Here is a 24,740-nt window from a genome sequence, read left to right as displayed (position 1 = left end):
TCCACAGTCAAAGGCTTTTGCATAGTCAGTAAAGCAGAAGTAGATGTTTTTCTGGAACTCTTTTGCTTTTTCAATGATCCAACAAATGTTGACAGTTTGATCTCTGCCTTTTCTAAATCCAGCTTGAATATCTGGAAGCTCACAGTTCATGTACAATTGAAGCGTGGCTTGGAGAATTTTCCAAATTTGCTGACATACTGAGTGCAGCATTTTCACAGCATCACCTTTGAGGATCTGAAATAGCTCAACTGGAATTCTATCACTTCCACTGTCTTTGTAATGATGCTTCCTAAGGCCCACTTTACTTCTCATTCCAGGATGTCTGGCTCTAGGTGAGTGATCACACCATCCTGATTATCTGGGTCATGAAGATCTTTTTTGTGTAGTTCTTCTGTGTATTCTTGGTACCTCTTCTTAATATCTTCTGCTTCTGTTAGGTCTCTACCATTTCTGTTCTTTATTGAGCCTATCTTTGCATGAAATGTTCCCTTGGTATCTCTAATTTTCTTCAAGAGATCTCTAGTCTTTCCCATTCTCTTGTTTTCCTCTATTTCTTTGCATTGATCCCTGAAGAAGGCTTTCTTATTTCTTCTTGCTATTCTTTCAGTTCAGTTCAGTCACTCAGTCATGTCCGACTCTTTGCGTCCCCATGAACCGCTATTCTTTGGAACTCAGCATTCAAATGGGTATATCTTTCCTTTTCTCCTTTGCCTTTTGCTTCTCTTCTTTTCACAGCTATTTGTAAGGTCTTCTCAGACAACATTTTGCCTTTTTGCATTTCTTTTTCTTGGGGATGGTCTTGATCCCTGACTCCTGTACAATGTCACAAACTTCTGTCCATAGTTCTTTGGGCACTCTGTCTATCAGATCTAATTGTTTGAATCTATTTGTCACTTCACTGTATGATCATAAGGGATTTGATTTAGGTCATACCTGAATGGTCTATTGGTTTCCCCTACTTTCTTCAATATAAGTCTGAATTTGGCAATAAGGAGTTGATCGTGATCATGTGGTTCATGATCTGAACCACAGTTAGCTCCTGGCCTTGATTTTGCTGACTGTATAGAGCTCCTTCATCTTGGGCTGCAAAGAATAGAATCAATTGGATTTCAGTATTGACCATCTGGTGATGTTCATGTGTAGAATCTTCTCCTGTGTTGTTGGAAGAGGGTGTTTGCTATGACCAGTGCGTTCTCTTGGCAAAGCTCTATTAGCCTTTGTCCTGCTTCATTCTGTACTCCAAGGCTAAATTTGCCTATTATTTCAGGTATTTCTTTACTTCCTACTTTTTCATTCCAGCCCCCTATAATGAAAAGGATATCTTTTTGGGGTGTTAGTTCTAGAAGGCCTTGTAGGTCTTCATAGAACCATTCAGCTTCAGCTTCTTCAGCATTACTGGTCAGGGCATAGACTTGGATTACTGTGATATTGAATAGTTTGCCTTGGAAATGAACAGAGATCCTTCTGTCATTTTTGATATTGCATCCAAGGACTGCACTTTGGACTCTTTTGTTGACTATGATGACTACTCCATTTCTTCTAAGGAATTCTTGCCCACAGTAGTAGATATAATGGTCATCTGAGTTAAATTCACCCATTCCAGTCCATTTTAGTTCACTGATTTCTAAAATGTCAATGTTCACTCTTGCCGTCTCCTGTTTGACCACTTCCAGTTTGCCTTGATTCACGGACCTAACATTCCAGGTTCCTATGCAATATTGCTCTTTACAGCATCGGACTTTACTTCCATCAGCAGTCACATTCACAACTGGGTGTTGTTTTTGCTTTGGCTCCATCCTTTCATTCTTTCTGGAGTTATTTCTCCACTGATCTCCAGTAGCATATTGTGCACCCACCGACCTGGGAAGTTCATCTTTCAGTGTCCTCTTTTTGCCTTTTCATACTGTTCATGGGATTCTTGAGACAAGAATACTGAAGTGGCTTGCCATTCTCTTCTCCAGTGGACCACGTTTTGTCAGAGTAGCAGAAATGAACTTTATTGGTTTCCAGACAACTGGCCTCTCCTCTGGTTAGGCCAGGATGGAAGTTCCACCACCCCACACCTACTCCCTGGTAAGAGCCTTCTTTGCCAGGGGTTTAGAATCTTGCTCTTTAGATGGATTACTTGGCCCTACCTCTGACATGCTAAGCTCATCTTGAGGCCAAAGTTTGAAGCACTGCAAATATTTTCATGTGATGAATTGATGTGTTGAGTTATGTGCTCCTCACAATCACTATGGAATCCAATGGGGAGATGTTTCTCCTCCTATCAGGTCTCAACACACTATCTGCTCACCAGCCAGTGGGCAGACACCTGCCTCACTTTCCTCAGCAAAAGGATCCTTGTCCCTGGGAAAGAAAAGAAATCTCTTCACTCTTTTTGAAGCTGTTTCAAGCTCCAACCTACATCTGGCCATTGTGATTGTCTTTGGCAGTATGTTCTGGAAATTGAAAGGATTTTTGCACCAGAATTTCCATGCCAATAAAAGCAAAAGGAGATGAATGAAAGCTCATTCACCAAGACTTTACCCTGTACCCCAGGTGCCTTTGCTGTTACCTCTCAAAACCAGTGGTTTATCTAGAGTTTTGACTCCTGGAGATGAAAATTTTCTCTCCAATATTTAATCAAGAAAAGTTTCAGAATATAGTTGAAAGAAATCTGTAGTGTAAATGCATATAACCACATCTAGATTCTAACATTAGTATTTTTTATACTTGCTTTATCATATATCTGTCCACTTGTAGGGGGTTGTTTTTAAACAAGCCTTGTCTTAATACAATGAACACATTTTCTGTAATAGTCATGAAATAAAATGAATAATAATAATATCTAGGAAAAAAGAGTGAAAAGGTTTATTTGATTTTGTGTACTTTTGCTAGCAAAAATAAAATTAACAAAATAAATGTTGCATACAAAATATTATATATAAAATATTATACCTTGCAGCTCACATTCAGTTCATACTCTTGCTTTACATTTTAAATATAAATTAATTTTGAATGATCACATGAAAGTAACAGATAGGAAATAGTTGCAGTTCTGTTTTTTCATCTTTACAATCATTGTTTATTATTGCTTATTTGAATATTCTCTCTAAGTGCAGGAATTGGTAGTCCCACAGAGGATTTTGGAAGCAAGAATTCTGCACCAGTCAGTCTGTCAGTTCAGTCGGTCAGTCATGTCTGACTCTTTGTGACCCCACGGACTGCAGCATGCCAGGCCTCCCTGTCCATCACCAACTCCCAGAGCTTGCTCAAACCCATGTCCATCGAGTCGGTGATGCCATCCAACCACCTCATCCTCCGTCGTCCCCTTCTCCTCCTGCTTTCAATCTTTCCCAGCATCAGGGTCTTTTCAAATGAGTCAGTTCTTTCCATCAGGTGGCCAACGTACTGGAGTTCCAGCTTCAACATCAGTCCTTCCAATGAATATTCAGGACTGAAATGCCGAAATGTGAAAATTCTGCCCCAGGTGAGTTCAAGTGATTCCAAACTATTAGAAACTTACTTCCAAAATGAACATGTTCAATAGAGTCCTTTTGTGTTTGGGGCCAACTATACAAATGGGTAGAGAATTTGCCTGTAATGCAGGAGACCCAGGTTTGAGTCCTGGGTCAAGGAAGATCCCCTAGAGAAGGAAATGGCAACTCACTCCAGTATACTTGCCTGGAGAGTCTCATGGACAGAGGAGCCTGAGCGTATAGCTGTGGGGTCGCAAAGAGTGGGACAAGACTGAATGACTAACACGTTCACTTTCACACAAATGGGAGTTCTTCAAATTAACTTCTATATAGCATTCCTTATTTATTAAATAATGAATAATAAAAACACTCCATTTGAAGTTTATATATATATATAATTAAAACTTAATTGTAATGGAAGCAATTGTTTAGAATTTACAACAAAGATTTTTTTTTTTCAGGAAGAGTATTTTATCACTGACATTATTTAGAACTTTTGGCAAACAGATTTAAAATATCAGCCTGCAGTTGGTTTTATGATTGTTTTAAAATTCTGTGCATATAGTGCAACCTCCTATGATTTGCTGCCCCTTCCCATTCTTCGTGTTTCAAACATATAGTAGAAAGAATTTTATTCAAAGAGAATGGTGTAACAGGGGGAAGAGACTTCAGAGTAGAACTTGGCTCAATTCCAGATTGAATAAAGACAGCTGGCTTTTGTTGTTGCTTAGTTACTGTTATGTTGGACTCTTTGCAACCCCATAGATGGTAGCCCGCCAGGCTCCTCAGTCCTTGAGATCTTTCAGGCAAGAATACTGGAGTGCATTGCCATTTCCTTCTCCAGGGGATCTTCCTGACCCAGGGATAGAAGTTGAGTTTCCAGCATTGACAGGTGGATTCTTTGCTGCTGAGCCACCTGGGAAGCCCCAAAGACAGCAAATGAACAGGGTGAGGGTATCAGTGGATAGAAAATTACTAAGAAGAAACCTCAAATGTCAAGGGATTCTTGCTAAAGGCAGGCCAAAGACTGTCCATCAAAGGTAGAGATTGAGGAACTTAATCAGCTATCAAGGGTAATCAGAAACCAAGGTAGTGGGATTTTCTCCATGTTGACAGCAGAATTCTTTCTACAGTTGGGTAGACAGATGAGGTAAGGATCCCAGAATGAGGCCTGGCCATAAAGAGGGCTCAGAAGAGACTGTCTAAAGTTCGATTCTCAGAGAGAGGGTCTTTTCAGTGGCCACTGCCCAAGACATATATTTTACTTATATATGTGAAATGAGTAGTTCTAAAAATATAGGAAATAAATACAAAAAGGACAGGCAATTAAAAAGGACTTCAGTTAAAAATGTCCCTGTCTTGAAATATAGATCAATGGAACAGAATAGAAAGCCCAGAGATAAATCCACGAACCTATGGACACTTTATCTTTGACAAAGGAGGCAAGGATATACAATGGAAAAAAGACAACCTCTTTAACAAGTGGTACTGGGAAAACTGGTCAACCACTTGTAAAAGAATGAAACTAGAACACTTTCTAACACCATACACAAAAATAAACTCAAAATGAATTAAGGATCAAAATGTAAGGCCAGAAACTATAAAACTCCTAGAGGAGAACATAGGCAAAACCCTCTCTGACATAAATCACAGCAGGATCCTCTATGACCCACCTCCCAGAATATTGGAAATAAAAGCAAAACTAAACAAATGGGACCTAATGAAACTTAAAAGCTTCTGCACTACAAAGGAAACTATAAGTAAGTTGAAAAGACAGCCCTCAGATTGGGAGAAAATAATAGCAAATGAAGAAACAGACAAAGGACTAATCTCAAAAATATACAAGCAACTCCTGAAGCTCAATTCCAGAAAAATAAATGACCCAATCAAAAAATGGGCCAAAGGACTAAACAGACATTTCTCCAAAGAAGACACACAGATGGCTAACAACACATGAAAAGATGCTCAACATCACTCATTATCAGAAATGCAAATCAAAACCACAATGAGGTACCATTACACGCCAGTCAGGATGGCTGCTATCCAAAAGTCTACAAGCAATAAATGCTGGAGAGGGTGTGGAGAAAAGGGAACCCTCTCACACTGTTGGTGGGAATGCAAACTAGTACAGCCACTATGGAAAACAGTGTGGAGATTTCTTAAAAAAACTGGAAATAGAACTGCCATATGACCCAGCAATCCCACTTCTGGGCATACACACTGAGGAATCCAGATCTGAAAGAGACACGTGCACCCCAATGTTCATCGCAGCACTGTTTATAATAGCCAGGACATGGAAGCAACCTAGATGCCCATCAGCAGATGAATGGATAAGGAAGCTGTGATACATATACACCATGGAATACTACTCAGCCATTAAAAAAAATTCATTTGAATCAGTTCTAATGAGATGGACGAAACTGGAGCCCATTATACAGAGTGAAGTAAGCCAGAAAGATAAAGACCATTACAGCATACTAACACATATATATGGAATTTAGAAAGATGGTAACAATAACCCTATATGCAAAACAGAAAAAGAGACACAGAAGTACAGAACAGACTTTTGAACTCTGTGGGAGAAGGTGAGCATGGGATGTTTCGAAAGAACAGCATGTATATTATCTGTGGTGAAACAGATCACCAGCCCAGGTGGGATGCATGAGACAAGTGCTCGGGCCTGGTGCACTGGGAAGACCCAGAGGGATCGGGTGGAGAGGGAGGTGGGAGGGGGGATCGGGATGGGGAATACGTGTAACTCTATGGCTGATTCATGTCAATGTATGACAAAACCCACTGAAATGTTGTGAAGTGATTAGCCTCCAACTAATAAAATAAAATTTTTTAAAAAATTAAAAAAAAAATAAAAATAGAGTTACCATATGATCCTGCAAAAAAAAAAATAATAAATAAATAAAATGTCCCTGTCTTACTGTTATAAAGCCTAAAGCATTATTAGTCATTTCATCACTGTTAGTAATAAATAAAAAAGCCAGGAAGCAAATGTGTACAATGTGACATGATTTGTTTGTCCGGCTTTACTTAGCTATCTTCCACCCCTTTCAGCAGGCAGTTTCTCACTTGCTTTCTGATGACCGTCCCCAAATGACACAGAGTTGTGTCCAGATCAGCCTTTAAAGGGGGATCAGTCAACTTTCCACTGATGCCCACTGCCCAGAGGGAAACATGCCTGTCTCACAGGGACGAGGGACAGTGTGTGAGCCTTATCCCACCCTCGAAATCGCTCTCCTTTCCTACCTTGACTCTAATTCAGGTTGACCTGGGGAAGAGTAGGAGAGATGGAAACAGGGTACTTTCATCAGAAAGGGCCTGGGTTTTCTGAGGACTGCAAAAGGAGAGGAAGTAAAAAAGGAAACCAAAAAACCTCTTGAATAGGGATTTTTAAAGAGTGTAGCTAGAAAGCCGAGAGCAGAATTAGAAAGCGAGGCTTCTGGAGTTGGCATGAGATGCCAGCAAGAGAAATGGGGATATGTGTGGGTGGAGAAGAATTTGTTTTTTAATATTTATTTATTTGGCTGCTCTGGATCTTAGTTGTGGCATGTGGAGCCTAGCTCCTGAGCCTCCTGCATTGGGAGGTGAATCTTAGCCACTGGGCCACCAGGGAAGTCCCTCTTTTTTTTTTTTTTTTTAAATTGAGGCAAAACTGGCATGAAACATTATATAATTTCAGGTGTACAACATTACAAATTGATATTTATATACATTGCAAAAGGGGTCATGATCCTAAGTCTAATCACTACCCATCACCATACAATTGACCTCCTTTATGCATTTCACCCTCCCCAGGGCAGTGTGGGGATTTCTAAGAAGCAATGCTGAGGGTTAGAAGTTAGATCTCTTAATATTCCTTTGTAGATGTAGGCAAACATTCAAAAGACTTGTAAATATCTGGGGGTTGTTGAATTGTATCCTCCTAAGGCAAACTTGCCTTGAGGCTAGGCTCTGGGAGGCCTGATTCAGAAAAATATTAAGAAGCCTTTAGTTTGGATTTGCGAAGCTCTCTGCTAGGTCCCTTTAACATTCACTATATAGCAATGAGGCAGCTTCAGTTTCTGAACTGGACCTGGTGGAGGTAAATTGATTCCGTCCCTCTAGCTAGCTCGAATATGGCAACCAGTTCTTCTCAAGCGGGAATGTAAGAGGCTGAAAAGCTGGCTTTGAGGCACCTCTGGATGTTCACCTACAGAACACCTAGAAATGGACAAAGAAAACAGTGATATTTCATCCAAACCTGTTGATGTGAATGTAAGTACATTGTGAGAAACCTTCTCTGTTACTTGAATGCCATTTATTGTTGACCTTGTTAGTAAAATGAGACTGAGTCACTTTACAAAAATTAAGGAAACAATAATAAAATACTTAACCTTCCTTTGGTACTTAATGACTTTACAAATATGAGCTTGTTTTAAAGTGCTTTACTTGGTAATTGATTTGCAGCTGTTTTTATAAAACTCCAGGGAAATTGTACTGATCTCTATACAAATTCCATTTTAAAATTTAATCAGGGCTAACTGAGACTGCCTGTAATGTGTTCCCGCACTTAAAAAGACCCAACTTTGGCCTTGTTAGTTCATCATGGCCTAGAACTTCTCTATGTTTTTCTTTTACTTCTTGGGGGTATATTTTAACGTAGCTTGACACCATAGTCAACTCAGCCTATAACAGAATTTTTTCTTTTTAGAAACACCACCCTCAGTCCTACAGAACACCACATTAGATGAACTCTGGTCTAGTTCAATTTCACTGGGAGGCACACAAGCTACATTTCACTCCAGGGGTTGACAAGAGTGTTTGGCACAAAGAATGAGGGAGCCATGAATAATTTAGAATGTTCTTGGCCACACATTATCCCATTAATTGGTAGGATTAAAGACTGGAAGACTTGTATTTTGTAGGGAACAGTGAGAGAGAGTATGAGAGAATGAGAATACTCTTAGAGGAGAGCTAGAAAGGGGAATTATTTCTTTAACATGGGTGTTCCACATTCTTGCCTTTAAAAGAATGTGTGGTTAAAAGTTATTTCATCATTGATGTTTAGTTACCTTGACATGTATAAATCTCTCCTTCAAAGAAGCTGAACTCTCACTTACATTATTAAAGAATTCACAGCATCAAATGACAGAGGGTGGAGGAGAAAAAAAAGAGGAGGGCGAAGAGTTAAATAATATACTTCTCCCCCCTGTTGCACACAACACTTTGTATGTCATTGTGCTAAAACTGGTAATTTTCTAATCTAACACAAGTCTCCTATTTCATTGTTTATTTATTTTTTTTATCATTTTTTCATTTGTGATTGAGAAACCGAATTATTGTTGAGTCCAGTCACTGACTTCTAGAGCATGCCTGTGAGGTGATGGCAAAATAAGCACTTGACCCCTGTCCTTCATCGCTACACAGACTGAAGGAGGAAAGGAACGGGGGGCTGGCCCCATCTTGAAGAAGAAGGAAACTCCATCTTACATTCCCAGTGAACTTTGGACTCTGCGCCTAGGTGCATTTTCAGTGAACTTTGGACTGTGTGCCTGGTAGCCATGGAGATAACATACCTACAGCAGAACGGCCTCCCGGACTGATAAACACCAGGTTCCATATGAAGAGTTCCCATAGTCAGAAAGAATGCAATAACCCCCTATGCCGTCAATCACCTCTAATCTCTAGGGCACCGATTGGTGTAGGCTACAGGTATAAACAGCTGACCCTTCTGACTATGAATCATGGCTGTGACCTGATTGCATCTCCCTTTAACATTTTCCAGGCTAGGTTTAAGGAATTTGGGGATGGGGTCTTGAGCACGTACACTCAAGGTATATAAGGTTTTCACGAAAGTCGGTCAGGATCCCTGGCTAAAGAGGAAACTCTGCCTAGGAACCGCCAGTGTAATAAACTGCACTCCGCTATCCACTCTGTCCTTCTGAGTGAGTTTGCTTCCCGGAGCATTTGGCTACAACAAAACAAGAGAATCATTCTGAAATTTTCTGTTTACTGAAGCCAAACCCAGCCTCTGTACTTGGACAAAGAACTGATTTTCAGTGACAATTTTTAGGTGAAGTAGAAAAAAATAGTTTTATTGCTTTGTTAGTCAAAAGGAGCCACAGTGGGCTAATGTCCTCAGAATTGTGTGTCCCAACCTGGAGACGGTAGTGAGAAATTTTATAGTAATGGTTCAAAGAGGTTATGACCAGTTTGTGGGCCACCTTCTGATTAACTGGTGGTGAGGTAAGTGGGAGGCAGCATCATTAACCTTCTGGTTCCAGCCAGTCTGGGATTTACATGCTTGTGGGCAGCATACCATTAATTTCAGTATCTGCAAAATGGCTCAAAAATATTGTTCTGTGTATCCCTTGATGGAGAACCAAGACTCTGACTCAAGGCTGGACTGTTGCTCCTCCTTTGTCTCTGCATCCACCCTCCCCTAGTTAGCAGCAGTTTGAACCTGCTCGTTGGAACTCAGCAAAGGTAATGGAGGCTGAATGAAGCCCATTTCCTGTAATCAAGAAATGGGGGACACAGAACAGGTTTTGTGTCCGGGAACCTCACAGGGTCCTGCTTGGTATCACGAGCACCGGCTCATGAAGCCATAATTCGGAAATCAACTCGTTTCTCCGAGGAACTCACTTCTGTTCTTACTGTCAATCCTGCCTCAGCCTAGAGGACACTGACTGTGGGAGAAAAGCTGTATATATTGCAAACACACACATCCCCAGAGATGTGGACTCGTGAATCAACCCACATAGAATCCTAACGTCTGCCCTTTAAGTCCTCTAGTCTTCACTACACAAAATTCAGGTCTATCCTCTCTCGCATCTATTTAGCAGAGTTGGAGGGTTTGGGGGAGAACCTGGATACAATTTCACTGGAGTTCACATACTGTCTGGTTTTTGTTTTTGTTTTTTTCTGATTGGTCTTAATTGTGTGATTCAGTGCAAGTTGTTGCTTCTGTAAATCAGTGACTTATGCAGGCCTTTTAGCACTAAGATTCTCCTGACTGAGTGGTTGCATTTAAGCCCTAGACTACTTCTAATTGTTAACACATCTTTCATTCTTTTGAAGATATCCAATATCTCAGTGCAGGTGGTCAGTGCCCCAGGGAAGTTGCCGGGGAGACGACCACCGAGAAAACCCATCTCCAGGGCCAAACCCAAGAAGCAACTCAGCAAGAAAGCTCCCTTTTGGAACGTCCAAAACAAAATCATTCTCTTCACAGTATTTTTATTCATCCTAGCGGTCACAGCCTGGACACTGCTGTGGCTCTACATCCGTGAGTTGAAATCCCTCGTACTTCAGTGTTAGGGCTTGCCCCGAGGGTTCTATTGCAATGCAGGCCCCCTCTGCCCCTGGGTATTTCTGATAGAATTTTCTTACTTCTCAGACTGAAAGCCATTTCCAAAACTGTTGAGGTTTTAAGGAAGAAGCCAGAATTGTCTTTCTCACTTCTTATTTTACCACCACTGCTTTCTTACCAGAGGAGCAGAGATGCCAGAATGAGAAGAGCTGAGGAAAAGGCTTGGGAGCTTTTGACTGGTTCAGAAATGAAACGCATTTTTAGCTGTGAAAAATGAATGGAATGCTAAGCTGTTTATTTCCTCATCCACCCACTCGGGCCTGTTGCTAGGCAACCTCATGGTTCCAGCTCCCTGAACTTCAGTTTACTAATGCACCTTTCTCTTCTTTGTTTTTATGTTGTTTATCCAGTTGATTATGGTTTTGTCAATCTTACTGATGCTTTTGGGTAGGAGTAATAACTAAGTTCTTCCTTAGAGAGTAGTTACCCAAGCAGCTCAGTAGCTATAGCTTTTATTGATTTATGCTGGACTTCCCACTCTACACATTATTATATTTAATACAAGATACTCTCAAGGATATTAAAATTTGATTGGAAAACTAGGTTATAGGCAAAGAATTAATGAATATTGTCTTGAGCAGTTCAGGTCAATTATATATAGAAATTGATCCCCTATGATTTGTGTGGCACCATGTAAGACATCAGGCACACCAAGATGCATCTCCTACTTTTAAAAAACTCACAGATGCATTTTCTACTTTCAAAAAACTAACAGCTCAGTGCTGGAGAGGCAGTGAGGATTGATTTTTTTTTTTTTTTTTTCTTAAGCAATTACTTTGCAGTCACAGAAGGGAGGCATCCAACAACCTGTTCAGGGATCGAGTCTAGATAAGGCTTCATGAACTGGCTTCTGAAAATTCATTTGACACTACTTGGGAGTGCCCACTATGAGCTGGACCCTGTGAGAGACATGGAACAGAGTGGTAGACAGGAAAGAATCTGTCTTTACAGACTAGCGGAGGCTGTCAAGTCAATGAGCAATTAAGACAAACACAAGACACACAGCCCCATCCCAGAGCAAACCAACTTATTTCCCATCGGTTCTCTGCCAGCCCTAAACTGATGTATTCTCATTGCCTAGCACATTCGTCAGAAAAGTCACCCCACTCCAGTACTCTTGCCTGGAAAGTTCCATGGACAGAGGAGCCTGGTGGGTTGCAGTCCATGGGGTCGCTAAGAGTTGGACATGACTGAGAGACTTCACTTTCACTTTTCACTTTCATGCATTGGAGAAGGAAATGGCAGCCCACTCCAGTGTTCTTGCCTGGAGAATCCCAGGGACGGGAGCCTGGTGGGCTGCTGTCTAGGGGGTCGCACAGAGTCGGCCACGACTGAAGTGACTTACCAGCAGCACACTGGTATAAAGTTTTGGGACCTCACTATGATGAGGTAATTTGTTGGTTGTCTGAACATCAGAGAAGGGCATTCAGAAAGACAGGCTACTACAAGGAAAGGAAAAAAGATGAATAAGAGAGAATTGTTTGACGAACAACAGAGATTAGCTTTGATACATGAAATCTGAGCATGGAGGGTGCCCTTGAAAAATGTTAAAAAACAAAAATTCAACCACGTAAATCTAGTGATACAACTGGCTTTATGCAGTTGCTCGTGAATCACAGCATCCCATCTATTAATAGACATTAAAATAGTAAATGGTAAATACTAGCAAGAAAAAGTAAATAATAGCAAATAAATCAATAAATATTATTTTATTTAATAGTAAATAAAAACCTTGGAGCTGGTGAACAAAATGGAAGGTTTTATAGGCAGAAGGAAGGTGGGGCAAGGAGGCTATTAACAAAAGAAAAGACAGGATTGTTTCTGGGCAGGCCCTCAGATCTTGGGGGAACAGGGGTCTTTGTCATGCAGTTTGCCTCTCTAGTGTTGATCAGGAAATTTCAAATTGTCTATTTAAAGGTCACATTCCTGGGAGAGATTGAAACTGCAATTAAGCCTTTTTCTTTACGATTTTATTTATTTATTATTATTTTTTAATTTATTTTTTGGCTGTGCTGGGTCTTTGTTTCTTTGTGCAGGCTTTCTCTTGAGGTTGGGGGAAGGGGGCTTCTCACTGTGGTGGCTTCCATCGCTGCTCTAGGGTGAATGGGCTTTAGTAGTTGTGGTGCATGGGCAGGGCTGTGGTATCTTCCCAGACTAGGGATCAAACCTGTGTCCCCTGCACTGTCAGATTCTTATCCACTGCACCACTAGAGAAGTCCTGCAATTAAGTCTTGATTTGCAGTCATGGCGGCAAAAGACTCCATTTGGGGCTTGTGAGTTTGTTGTTGTTGTTGTTTTGGATGCACCTTGAAGCTTGTAGGGTTTTATCTCCAGAGTTCAGTCTCTGTCCATCAGCAGTGAGAGCGTGTAGCCCTAACCACTGGAGCAACAGGAGATTTCCATGTGATTTTTTTTTTTTTTAACAGAAATGAGGTGGACAGCTCATCTGGAAGACCATTTGTTGTTGAATGCAAGCTTGCTCAATGCACAGTGAGGCCAAAAAACCATAATATTGGAGGTTGGAGCAGAGAGAGATTTATTGCAGGGCTCAGCAAGGAGAATGGGTCACGCATGTTCTAAACTCCCCAATGGTTTGGGGGGAGACGTGATTATAGGCAAAATCTGGAGTGAGGACTGCTGGGTGTACAACTATCCTTTAATTGGTTGGTGAGCTAACAGGGTGGTATTTAAGGATTCCTGTGCTTAGCCTGAAGTTAGCATCCTCCATCTGTTTGGGTGGTTCCTGCAAAAGAACCAGGATCCTGGACTATAGCTGATTGCATCCTCCATCTGTATGGGTGGCTCCCACAGAAGAACCAGGATCCTGGACTATAGCTGATTGTTTCCTTGTTTCAGCATCCCTTTATTTCCCTGGTTTTTAAAAATAAGAAAACTGGGGAAACAGAAATGCTTTTGTGCCTAAGAGGGCCCCACAGGGTCCTGCTCGGTTTCACAAGCAGGGATTGTATGTTGACCTGAGCTGAAGAGTTAGATAAATGTAAGCTGGCTAAACTGAACTCTCTTGCATTGTTTATTCCTTGAATACTTACGGATAGAAGAAGAATGTGTATAAACTTCTAGATGAAATCATAGCTTTCATTTAAATTTTAAGAATCTGTAACAGAAAAAAAGAAGAAGAAGAAACACCTAAGAATGACTTTCTTGGTAAAATCAGAGACAGAAACAAATGTTTCTTTATACAAGAGGCCTAATCAGGCAAAGTGGTTTGTCCAAGGTTACATAACTGTTGTTCAACCCAAGTTCATGTGCCCAACTCACAGTGAAGCCAATCAAATTGAAATGTCAGAATTTGGAGCAAGAAAGGTTTATTTTATGAGCCAAGCAAGGAGAATGGGCAGCTCATGCTCAAAAGATGCTAACTCCCTGATGGTCTTCAAGGAAGAGTTTTTAAACGAAAATTTTGTGAATGTGGGCTGAGGGGTGTGTGACTTTCTTCTGATGGTTGGTGGTGAGATAACAGGATGGCATATCAGAAACCACAACCTTCAAGTTCAGTCTGTTTCAATCTCACTTTCTGGTTCAACCCAGTCTGGAGTCCATGTGTTTGTACTCAGCCTGAAGTCACCATTCACCACCTGTTTGGGGGCCTCAGTTCCTATAGAAGAACTCAAAGATATAGATCAGATTGTGATTGCTAGGTAGTTAGAATAGGAAAAGAGTCCAGAATGGCGGTGGCTAAGAGACAAGGAAGGGAAAAGCCCATGAAAATAGAACAAAGGAAGGTCCGAGGACTGGAGTGAGGACCTCAGGTAGAGCAAAGAGTACTCTTGGCTAGCCCAATTTACATAGGCAATCCAGGGGGAGGAGAAGAAACATATAAAAAGAGGAGCCAAAGGGTCAGGGGCTCTCTCTCTGTCTCTTCTCTTTGTGTCTCTTGGGTTGGCAAGCCCCCATGCCTTGAGGATGTATTTTCCTTTATTTTCTAAATAAAACTGAGCTGTAACATGGAGCTGTGACACTGGCCTGCCTGAGGGTGGTAACACTGGGTCGTCGCTTCACATTTTTGCTGTGACGAGGCAGAACCGAGGAAATCACACACGCCCCCGACGTGATGCATGTCCCTTGAGGAGGAGCCAGGCCTCTGCTTTATCGCTGCACTATCGTTGCATGACCACATTTCCTTTGTTTCTGCATTCCTTCATTTCTAACTGGTAACTGTTTGAATCTACCTTTTGTAACTCAGGAAAGGTCTGGGAGGATGAACCCTTTTTCCTACAAAAAAGAAATGGGGAAAACAGAAAGGCTTCTGTAGCCAGGAGGGCCGCCCAGGGTCCTGCTCTGGCTCAGTTCCCTCTTTTCTTTGAGGTGAGCAGCTGTAGGACGAGAAAGGGAAGAGACAGAAAGGTGAGTCCTAAACTCGGCAGAGGATTTCAGTTTTAGGAGGCTCAGCTTCATAACTTGAAAGAACAAATCTAGGACAGGAGCTCAGGCCTCTGGCCCCTCCTCAGCCTCACTACAACGCTAACGCGACCTCCGAATGGATCACACAGGGCAGTGGCTCCCCAACCTTCACACAGGTTGCACCTTCTTTTTTTTTTTTTTTAAATATTTATTCCCCTGTGTCTGGTCTCAGTTGTGGCACGCATGGTGATCTTTGTTGCGTCATTCACGACCTTCCGTTGTGGCACACAGACTCTCTGATTGTGGTGTGCTGGCTCAGTAGCTGTGGCATGTTGGCATGTGGAATGCTAGTTCCCCGACCAGGGATTGAACCTGTGTCCCCTGCATTGCAAGGCAGATTCTTAACCACTGGACCATCAAGGAAGTCCTGGTTGCACCTTGTTTTAATTCAGCCTTCACTTTTTTAGCATTTCCAGGCACTGGGCGTTGTACTAAGAGAGACTATTCTCTCTTTTCCTCTCCCCTTCCTTCCCACCAACATTTATTGAGCTTGAAATCTAAGTCAGGCACTCTCTACCCTATGTTAGGGGCTGAGGGACAAAAAAATTTACTGTTCATTCAGAAAGACAGAAATGCAGACAGTTCTGATACCATGGGACGTGTGTCTCAGGAAAGAAATATGCCATGGCCATGAGAGCCTGGGGGTGATGCTCACAGCAGTGAAACCTTGTAACAAAAACGAAAGCCTGAAAAGAGTCCCTCACCTCCCTGGGCTATTCTTAGGGACCTGAAGGCATCTCAAACACGGCAATATCTTTGTCTGTCTTGGCAGCAGTTTCTGGCCCCAATGATACCCAGTCCTGTGGTCCTCCTCGGACAGAATTTTTGAGCAGCAGTTATTTGACACTGGACTGAGGACACACTTTGTGAATAAGCTCTCCATGAATTTCCCAGAGCTAAAGATTGGCCTAGCACCCGGGGCATCACCCACAAAAGTCAGAAAGGGGGTGAGAGACTTGGGGCTCAGCGAAGCCAGCTGGGGAGCCCTTCCCTCTTCACCCACTGTGCTCACAGCGCCCAGCGCTCGGCAGTGTGCGTTTCTTACCTCCTTACCTGCCAAGACTCAAGACGTGAACGCTGCCTATGCTCTGTGTTTGGCCCCTTAGTGACTCTGAGAGTGAAAGTTGCTCATTTGTCTGACTCTTTGTGACCCCGTGGACTATACAGTCCATGGAATTCTCCAGGCCAGAATACTGGAGTGGGTAACTTTTCCCTTCACCAGAGGATCTTCCTGACCCAGGAATCCAACCCAGGTCTCCCTCATTGCACGCAGATTCTTTACCAGCTGAGCCACAAAGGAAGCCCAAGAATACTGGAGTGGGTAGCCTATCCCTTTTCCAGTGGATCTTCCTGACCCAGGAATTGAACCAAGTGGACTCTACCAGCTGAGCTATCAAAAGTCCTTATTTAGTGACTCTAGGACAGATATAAAGTCAAAGAGGTCTGTGACCTTAAATTCTTATTCTTAAGCAAATGCCAGAAGATGATAGAAAGATTAGAATATAAAGGGCTGTGATGGTTACCACTGATGGAAGAGATGTTGTAAACTACATTTAGAGCTTCTCAGGCTATGAACAGTAAAATACGAAATTGTCTAAAATAAAATCCCTTTAGAACGGTGATACAGACACAGATCATGCCTCACCCCACACAGATGGGAAAGCCTCCTGACCACCTTCCCTCCTGTCTTACAGGCGAGACCGAAAGCAGAGATGCTTTTTACTTTGCTGGGATGTTTCGCATCACCAACATTGAGTTTCTTCCTGAATACCGACAGAAGGAGTCCAGGGAATTTCTGTCAGTGGCGCGTACTGTGCAGCAAGTGGTGAGGTGATGGCGGGAGCTGGGAGAGGCTGGGAAAGCTGAGGTCAGTGGGGGAGGGATGGGGGCAGAAGGAAGACTCAGGAAAACATGGGATTTAGCTCACCATGGTTGTAAGATAAAATTGCTGTTTTATAGAATTATTTCTTTTTTTTCCTACTGAAAATAAAAAGAAAGGACTTCTGCACTTCAGTTTTTCTTATCTATAAAATAAAGTAATTGTATCAGGTGAGCTTTAAAATGCCTTCTAGTACAGAAATTATGTGCATACTGATTAATTCTGTGATCCATACACTTTTATTTCAATACTGATACACTGGCATCTCTTCACTTAAAAAAACCCACTTTTCCTATTATAGAACTAATTCATATTTATTGTAAACATTTATAAAATTTAGAAAAAGTATTAAAAAATAAAATCTCCTTTAATGCAATCTCTAGAGATAGAGCCTCTTTTGATTTTGGACCACACAGACATAGGATGTAGCACAGAACTGGAGTATTAGTAGATATTCAGTTTTATAATCTGACTTTTCCTTCTTAATATTGCATGTTTCTATGCGAGTACATAGTCTTTAGAAAAAACCATAAATTTTGATGACTTTGAAGTTGGCAAGTCCCTTTTTATTAGACATTTAAGTTGTTTCCTATTTTTGCTATTACAGACAATGTTATAACAAAACCACCAGGTAAGCTGTGTGTTTCTGATTACTTCCTTAGCTGAGTTCCTAAAAGTATAACTGGTCAAACAGAAAAATATCTATCATGGCCTTTCCTAAACATCAATTATCTCTCCAATTAGCCCAAAGAGAGAGGCATTCTTTTTAAATCTCCTTAACATTTTTTTCCCAATCCCAGGCAGTATTCCTCCATCCCCACCCAAAATCATTCCTCTCTACCGCTGGAGTGATCCTTGAACAATAACATTTCTCCTTTGGCACAAGGATAACATACTGATTCTGAAGAATGGCAGGCAAACACTTCTAGATCTGTCCCTGATCATCCCAGTCTCATTTTTCACCACTTTCTCCCACAGGAACTTTGTGGAATAAGGCAATTGTTGCTTGTTATGAATAACCGTTGCGCTGATGTATCTGGTGGCTCTGATTTCTCATGTTACTCACTTTGGACCTACACCTTTCTGTCCAGCCTCTAGGGGATGAAATTCCACCCATCATTCATGACCCATCCAAAAAACCTCTTTCTCAAAGCAACCCTCCCTGGCCTCCTGCAGACTCAATGCTGACTTTGTGTAGACCCTGTTTGTGTAGTTAGTATTGTGCTCAACCCATTTAATTATAACTATTTATCATCCCACCCAAAGAAGTAGGTATTTTTATCACCTCTTTACAGAATAAAAAAGAGAGAAGGAGGCGGGGGAAAGGAAGCTCAGTAGGCCAAGGTAACATGTTCTCTGTTGCATAGTGAATTTAAACTCCGTGGATCATATTTTTCCATGACGCTGTGCTATTTCTAAGGTTTGGGGAGTTTTGTGTTTTTCTCATGGGCCATTTGTTGTTCAGTCGTGTCTGACTCTTTGCAACCCCACAGACTGCAGCACTCCAGGCTTCCTTGTCCATCACCAGCTCCCAGAGCTTGTTCAAACTCACGTCCATTGAGTTGGTGATGCCATCCAACCATTTTGTCCTCTGTTTTCCCCTTCTCCTGCCTTCAACCTTTCCCAACATCAGGGTCTTCTCTAATGAATTGGCTCTTCACATCAGGTGGCCAAAGTATTAGAGCTTCAGCTTCAGCATTAGTCCTTCCAATGAATATTCAGGATTGATCTCCTTCAGGATGGACTGGTTGGATCTCCTTGCAGTCCTAGGGACTCTCAAGAGTCTTCTCCAACACCACAGTTCAAAAGCATCAATTTTTCGGCACTCAGCCTTCTTTATGGTCCAACTCTCACATCCATACATGACCACTGGAAAAACCATAGCTTTGACTAGATAGATGGACCTTTGTTGGCAAAGTAATGTCTCTGCTTTTTAATATGCTGTATAGGTTGGTCATAGCTTTTCTTTCAAGGAGCAAGTATCTTTTAATTTCATGGCTGCAGTCACTGTCTGCAGTGATTTTGGAGACCAAGAAAATAAAGTCCGTTACTGTTTCCATTGTTTCCCCATCCATTTGCCATGAAGTAACAGAACCAGATGCCATGATCTTAGCTTTCTGAATGTCGAGTTTTAAGCCAGCTTTTCCACTCTCCTCTTTCACCTTCATCAAGAGAATCTGGTAGGTTAGGCAGGTGATTTTGCTACTGTGTAGGAAGGGGAATACAGGGAAAGACTTGGCAGAAGAAATTGGTTTTAGAAATGCTAAGTAAGGGCACACCATGTCAGTTGATTGAAGTAGCTCGCTTTTTGAGATCCAATTATGGTGTTAAAAAAAAAAAATTCCTGGAAGCCGGAGAGTTCTGAAGGGAGACGTCAGACGCTACCAGGGGTACTGCTCGCCCTCTAGTGGCTCGTCTAGGGATGTGTCCTTGAGGACGCGCGTTTCCGTGGTGCGCATCGATGGAAGAGATGGGGTCAGACACTGAAAATGTGCTTGCAGGAATCTTACTCATTGTGGGGAAAACTTACTATGGAGTAGCACAATTCTGAAGTTAGGCTTGATTAGGGTGTCTAAAGGCAGCAATAAATGAATAAAGGTAGCTGATTAATTTTCACCAACAGCAGAATGACAGTAACTCTGATACAGGAAGTAATAGATTATTTTAATTCAAAGAATAATGCATGGGTTTGGGATTAGAAGCCTTTAGTTTGAGCCTGGCTTTTCCCCTTGCTAACTGTCAGAGCTTGGACCTATAGAATGCTGGATACTGTGCAAGGAAGCCCAGTTTGAAAGAGTTCAGACATCCTTGTTCTTTTGCAGATAAACCTGGTTTATACAACATCTGCCTTCTCCAGATTTTACCGGCAGTCTGTGGTTGCGGATGTCAGGTATGGACAGTCCCTTGCTTCGGGACTTCTAGGTTCACTCCTGTAAATTCTCACAACGGTGTGGGAGGGCTGCAGTCACATCATTTTCAGTAACTTCTTGGAGACAGTTGTGACCCAGATTTTTGTCAGGCTGAGTTTTTCTCTTCATTTACCAAAACTCACTAGGAACTCCCCTGGAGAAGGAGATGGCAACCCACTCCAGTATTTTTGCTGGGAAACTCCCGTGGACAGAGGAGCCTGCTGGGCTACAGTCCATGGGGTCACAAAGAGCCGAACACGCCTCAGAGACGGAACACACACAAACACCGGAATTAGCTTGGGGCTCTGCACTGGAGCTGGTAGGCAAAACGGCCACAAACACGTCCACTATCGTTAGGTGAAGGCAAAAGTGAAACACTGACCGATGTATTTCAAAATATGCTCAGTAAAAAACTAGTTGCTAGAAATCCCTGAGAAAAAAGGCATCGCATGGTCAAATGATTTTTAGGAAAATTTGTGTGCTGTGTACTGTGTCTTGCCTTCCCCTACCTCCACTATATCTGCAGAGATTCGCAGTTCATTTTGGCAGACTAAAGGCACTGAGAACGTCTTGTAGTAAAGCAATTTGTTTCCTTCCCTTCACTTTCCATTTCCCAAAATATGTGCGGTAGAACACTATCTTATGTTTTTTTTTCATAAAACATGACAGCATTTATGTCTCAGGAGATTCTGCTCCAAGAGCGAACTGAAGCAGGAGCAGCTACATGAAACCAGATTAGGCTTGAGTCCTAGGTCTGTTACTCAAGAGCTGTGTGATTTCGGGCTGACCCTCATTCCTTCACGTGTAGAGGTGGAGGAGTAATAGGACCTTCCTCACAGGATTAATGGGGTAAGGCAGATTTAGCCCTGTGTCTAAAGATCCTGCGGTATCGAGCGTTCTAACCGCTGCTATTTGTAATGGCAGTGACCACTGACTGATACTCACAGAAGCAGTGTGTTCTCCATGGAGATGCAAAATATACTCACGGTTCTAGATCTGAACCCAGAGCAAGAATACACTTATCAAGATGTTTTTCTTTCTAAATTCCCATAAAAGTGGCCAATGGCTTCCTGAAGAAGGAAGTTGTGTTTAGTTGAAGGGGGTGCTCGCTGGCTTCACCTTGAATTTCCCAGCTGGGTCACTGGCTCCTTGCGAACGTCCACTTCCTAAGAGGTGTATCTCTGAACTTCCTTCTCTTTTCACTGCAGCAGTAACAACAAAGGCGGCCTCCTTGTCCACTTTTGGCTTGTATTTGTCATGCCTCACGCCAAGGGCCACGTCTTCTGTGAGGACTGTGTGGCTGCCATCCTGAAGGACTCCATCCAGACAAGCGTCGTAAACCGGACCTCTGTGGGGAAGCTGCAGGGGCTGGCTGTGGACATGGACTCTGTGGTTCTAAACGGTGATTATTGGGTGATTCTCCTTCAGGCTCTCCTCCCAGCAGTACTCTCGATGCTGTTTTATCGTAAGCAATGTTGCCACGAAGTACAGTCTTCCCTCTGTGTCCATGGACTCTGCATTCATGGATTCAACCAACCATGGATTGAAAATATTCAGAAAAAAAAATCCAGAAAGTTCCAAAAAGCAAAGCTTGAATCTGCTGCAGGCTGGCAAATTTACACAGCATTTATGTTGACTTAGCTACTATGAGTAATCTCGAGATGATCTGAAGTATACAGCAGGATGTGCATGGATTTTAATGCAAGTTCTGTTCTACTTTATGCAAAGGACTTGAGTGTCCTTGGATTTTGGTGTCCTTGGGGGTGGGGGTGGGTGGCCTTGGATCCAGTTCCTGGTGGACACTGAGGGATGACTGTATTCTTTTCCACAATGTCAGTGGAACAGGATTAGCTAAAGACTCTGGAGCTACATTGATTTAAAAAGTTGCTAAATGTTGTATACAGTGATTAGACAATAGAATTGGGGTCAAATATATTTATGAAATTGAATTTATTAAAGTATATTCCCTATGGGGCTTCCCCAGTGGCTCAGTGGGTGAAAACTTGCCTGTCAATGCAGCAGACGTGGATTCAACCCCTGGGTCTGGAAGATCCCCTGGAGAAGGAAATGGCAACCCTCTCCAGTATTCTTGCCTGGAAAATCCCATGGACAGAGGAACCTGGCAGGCTACAGTCCATGGAGTCGCAAAAGAGTCAGATAGGACTGAGTGACTGAACAACAAACTCTTCTCTGTACATAATTTGGCTTCAGGCACCTTCAAACCAAGGCTCCAAGGGACAAAGTCCTGAAGAAGGAAAGGTTTTCTGAGGTTTACTTTCCTTGTTTCTTCCTTCGCTCAGACAGAACTGTGTCTGTGTTCTATAGAGTGTTCCAGTGCTCCAGAATGGCCTGCTCCATAGCACAGTCAAGATGCAAACTCCATCACTTGTCTTAACAGAAAAGTGGTTTAATTATCATTTAATCCCAAATTTATGCATCTTTCTATTTTGACTTAGATAGATATAAGTGGGCATATAGTAGGTAGATGAAAGATAGAATAAGTAATGAATGAATGCAAAAATTTCTAGTGGAAAATTCTGTACCACAATTACTATTTCAGATGCAAAACCACTTATTTTCATATTTTGTTATTTTCTTTGTTGCAAAAAGTGTTTAAAACTTGTTACTACAGATGATTTGAAGCATAAAAGTAAAGAGAATAGTTTAATGAACTCTTACACCCTTTATTCAGCTTCAACTATCAACTCATTATTTTTCTATTTGATCTCTAAATACCTAAATGACCTCCTTTACCCTTCCAGGATTATTTTAAAGCAAATCTCAGATATACTGATTGCTTTTAAATGACCGAAAATATTTTTACTAAGCAAAATTCTGACAAACATTTCTGGGACTGACAGTTTTGGTTTTTTTTCCTATGTGCTTTTTCATTGCAGCTGGTCTTCGGTCAGACTACTCTTCAACCATAGGATCTGGTAAATTTTATCTGTGGTTTCTTCCCTGCCCTTCCTCCCCATACCCATGTCCCTGCCTGTCGGCTGTAGCTTTCCTGTTCAACGGTATTTGTTAGTGTTCTTTCAGTTGCAAGTGACAGATGGATATTCAAGCTAGGTTAGGCATGAAAGAAGCTTGATTCACTCATATAGGTGGGACATACACAGAGTACGTTGGCTGCAGGCATGACTGGGTCCAGGTTCTAAGATAAAATATCGTCAGGACTCTGCATTTTTGCTTTTTTCTGTTGAGCCTTCATCAGGCGGTTCTTCCAGGGTGGCGGTGTAAATGGCCACCAGCAGATCCAAGCTTATAATTTATCAATTTAGCAACCATGATGGAAAAAAAAGAAAACCTCACCTATACTTCCTGATAGTTCCTGCAGAAGTCCTGGCGCTGAGTCTCACTGTCTCAAACTGGCTGACATCCCCCTCCCGAACCAGCTTCTTTGGCTCTGATTGGTCAGTCTGGATTGTGTGCTCACTTCTGGATCTAGGGGTGGGTTTAACTCCAATCAAACCATGTGGAGGATGGTTTCTCAAAGTAAAATCTGGGGACTGTTATCAGAAGAGATGAGAGTGGATTCTAGGCTGGCAAAAGCAGCAGATATTCTCCATGTGAGCTCTTTTGTTGTTTATTTTTTATAAAGATTTCTAGAAAAATCATTCCTAAAACAAAACAAAGCAAAACCACGTGCTGTCTCCGCAGACAAAGGCTGCTCCCGGGACTTCTACGCAGATCACCTGTCTCTCCGCTACCCTCTGGAGGTTTCAACAACCTCAGGGAGGCTGACGTGCCACTTCAAGCTGGTGGCCACAGCGGGCCATCTGATCCGGTTCTCGGTAGAGTCTGTCCAGATTGAAGCTGACAACTGTGTCACCGACTCCCTGACCATTTACGACTCTCTCTTGCCAATCCGGAGCACCGTCTTGTACAGGTATGATGCAGGCCCTCTAGTTGGCAAGTGTAGAGTTTTTATAATCGCTCCTTTTGCAATGTCTGGGTTGCCCTTGGATTTTCTTTTAACCATTTTTGTGTATGTTCATGAGGTCAGAGATTGCCCCATGCCTTAGTGAGTGCGCCGTGGATTAGCCAGAGCCTATCAGACACAACGCTTCTTTTCACTTAGGAGCACACAACAGGCAAAATCAGTACAGTGGGAACTTTGCTCAACAGTTTTGATATATAACAGGTTTCTGGGGGGTGGGGAACCTTAATTTTACTTCATTACAGTCACAGCGAAGGCCATTGTTTCAATAGAATGTTTAAATATGCTCTCCTCCAGGGGATCTTCCTGACTCAGGGATTCAACCCACAACTCTACGTCTCCTGCATTGGCGGGTGGGTTCACCACTAAAGCCACCTGGGAAGCCCGTTTGAATAAATATTCTACTATGGTTACATAGCTGTAGAAAAATGAAATTTTTCCTTTTTATAAAGATAACACAATGTTCATTGTGAAAGTGAGGTCAATCAGAGAAAACAATGTCAATTATTTTGCATTTCCATTACCCAGAAAAAATAAGCATTATATTTTTGCATACATTCTTTCATTCATATATGTACATTATTCTACACATATATACATATATATATCCTAGTATTTTTTTACTTACTAGTAGACATCTTTTTGTGAGTGCTGAATAGTTTGATAACCTAGTAATGTCAGTTAGGCTTTATTAAGAATTTGTTATTTTTACTCATTGTGCTAAAAGACATACAAATTATCTTATCATTTTTAATAATGTTTA

The 24,740-nt window shown here is 41.9% G+C and overlaps 1 protein-coding gene across 3 annotated transcripts in view; it reads left to right on the top strand.

The window, feature by feature from the left end:
• The first annotated feature begins 7,679 nt into the window (after positions 1-7,679).
• TMPRSS7 (transmembrane serine protease 7) overlaps positions 7,680-24,740 on the top strand; it is a 45,045-nt gene continuing 27,984 nt past the window's right edge. Inside the window, exons 1-7 of one of the 3 annotated variants that reach the window (XM_065913743.1) lie at positions 7,680-7,727; positions 10,533-10,740; positions 16,941-17,071; positions 19,948-20,015; positions 21,243-21,436; positions 22,932-22,970; positions 23,698-23,926. In XM_065913743.1, coding sequence (XP_065769815.1) covers positions 7,680-7,727; positions 10,533-10,740; positions 16,941-17,071; positions 19,948-20,015; positions 21,243-21,436; positions 22,932-22,970; positions 23,698-23,926 — 917 coding nt within the window. Of the gene's footprint in view, positions 7,728-10,532; positions 10,741-16,940; positions 17,072-18,693; positions 18,712-19,947; positions 20,016-21,242; positions 21,437-22,931; positions 22,971-23,697; positions 23,927-24,740 lie in introns of those variants that run through there. The other 2 variants (XM_065913745.1, XM_065913744.1) reach the window with 2 other exon arrangements.

This window comes from Muntiacus reevesi, chromosome 21, assembly GCF_963930625.1.
Source record: "Muntiacus reevesi chromosome 21, mMunRee1.1, whole genome shotgun sequence".
In the NCBI taxonomy this organism is placed as follows: domain Eukaryota; kingdom Metazoa; phylum Chordata; class Mammalia; order Artiodactyla; family Cervidae; genus Muntiacus; species Muntiacus reevesi.
This window is presented reverse-complemented; position numbering and strand designations above follow the sequence as displayed.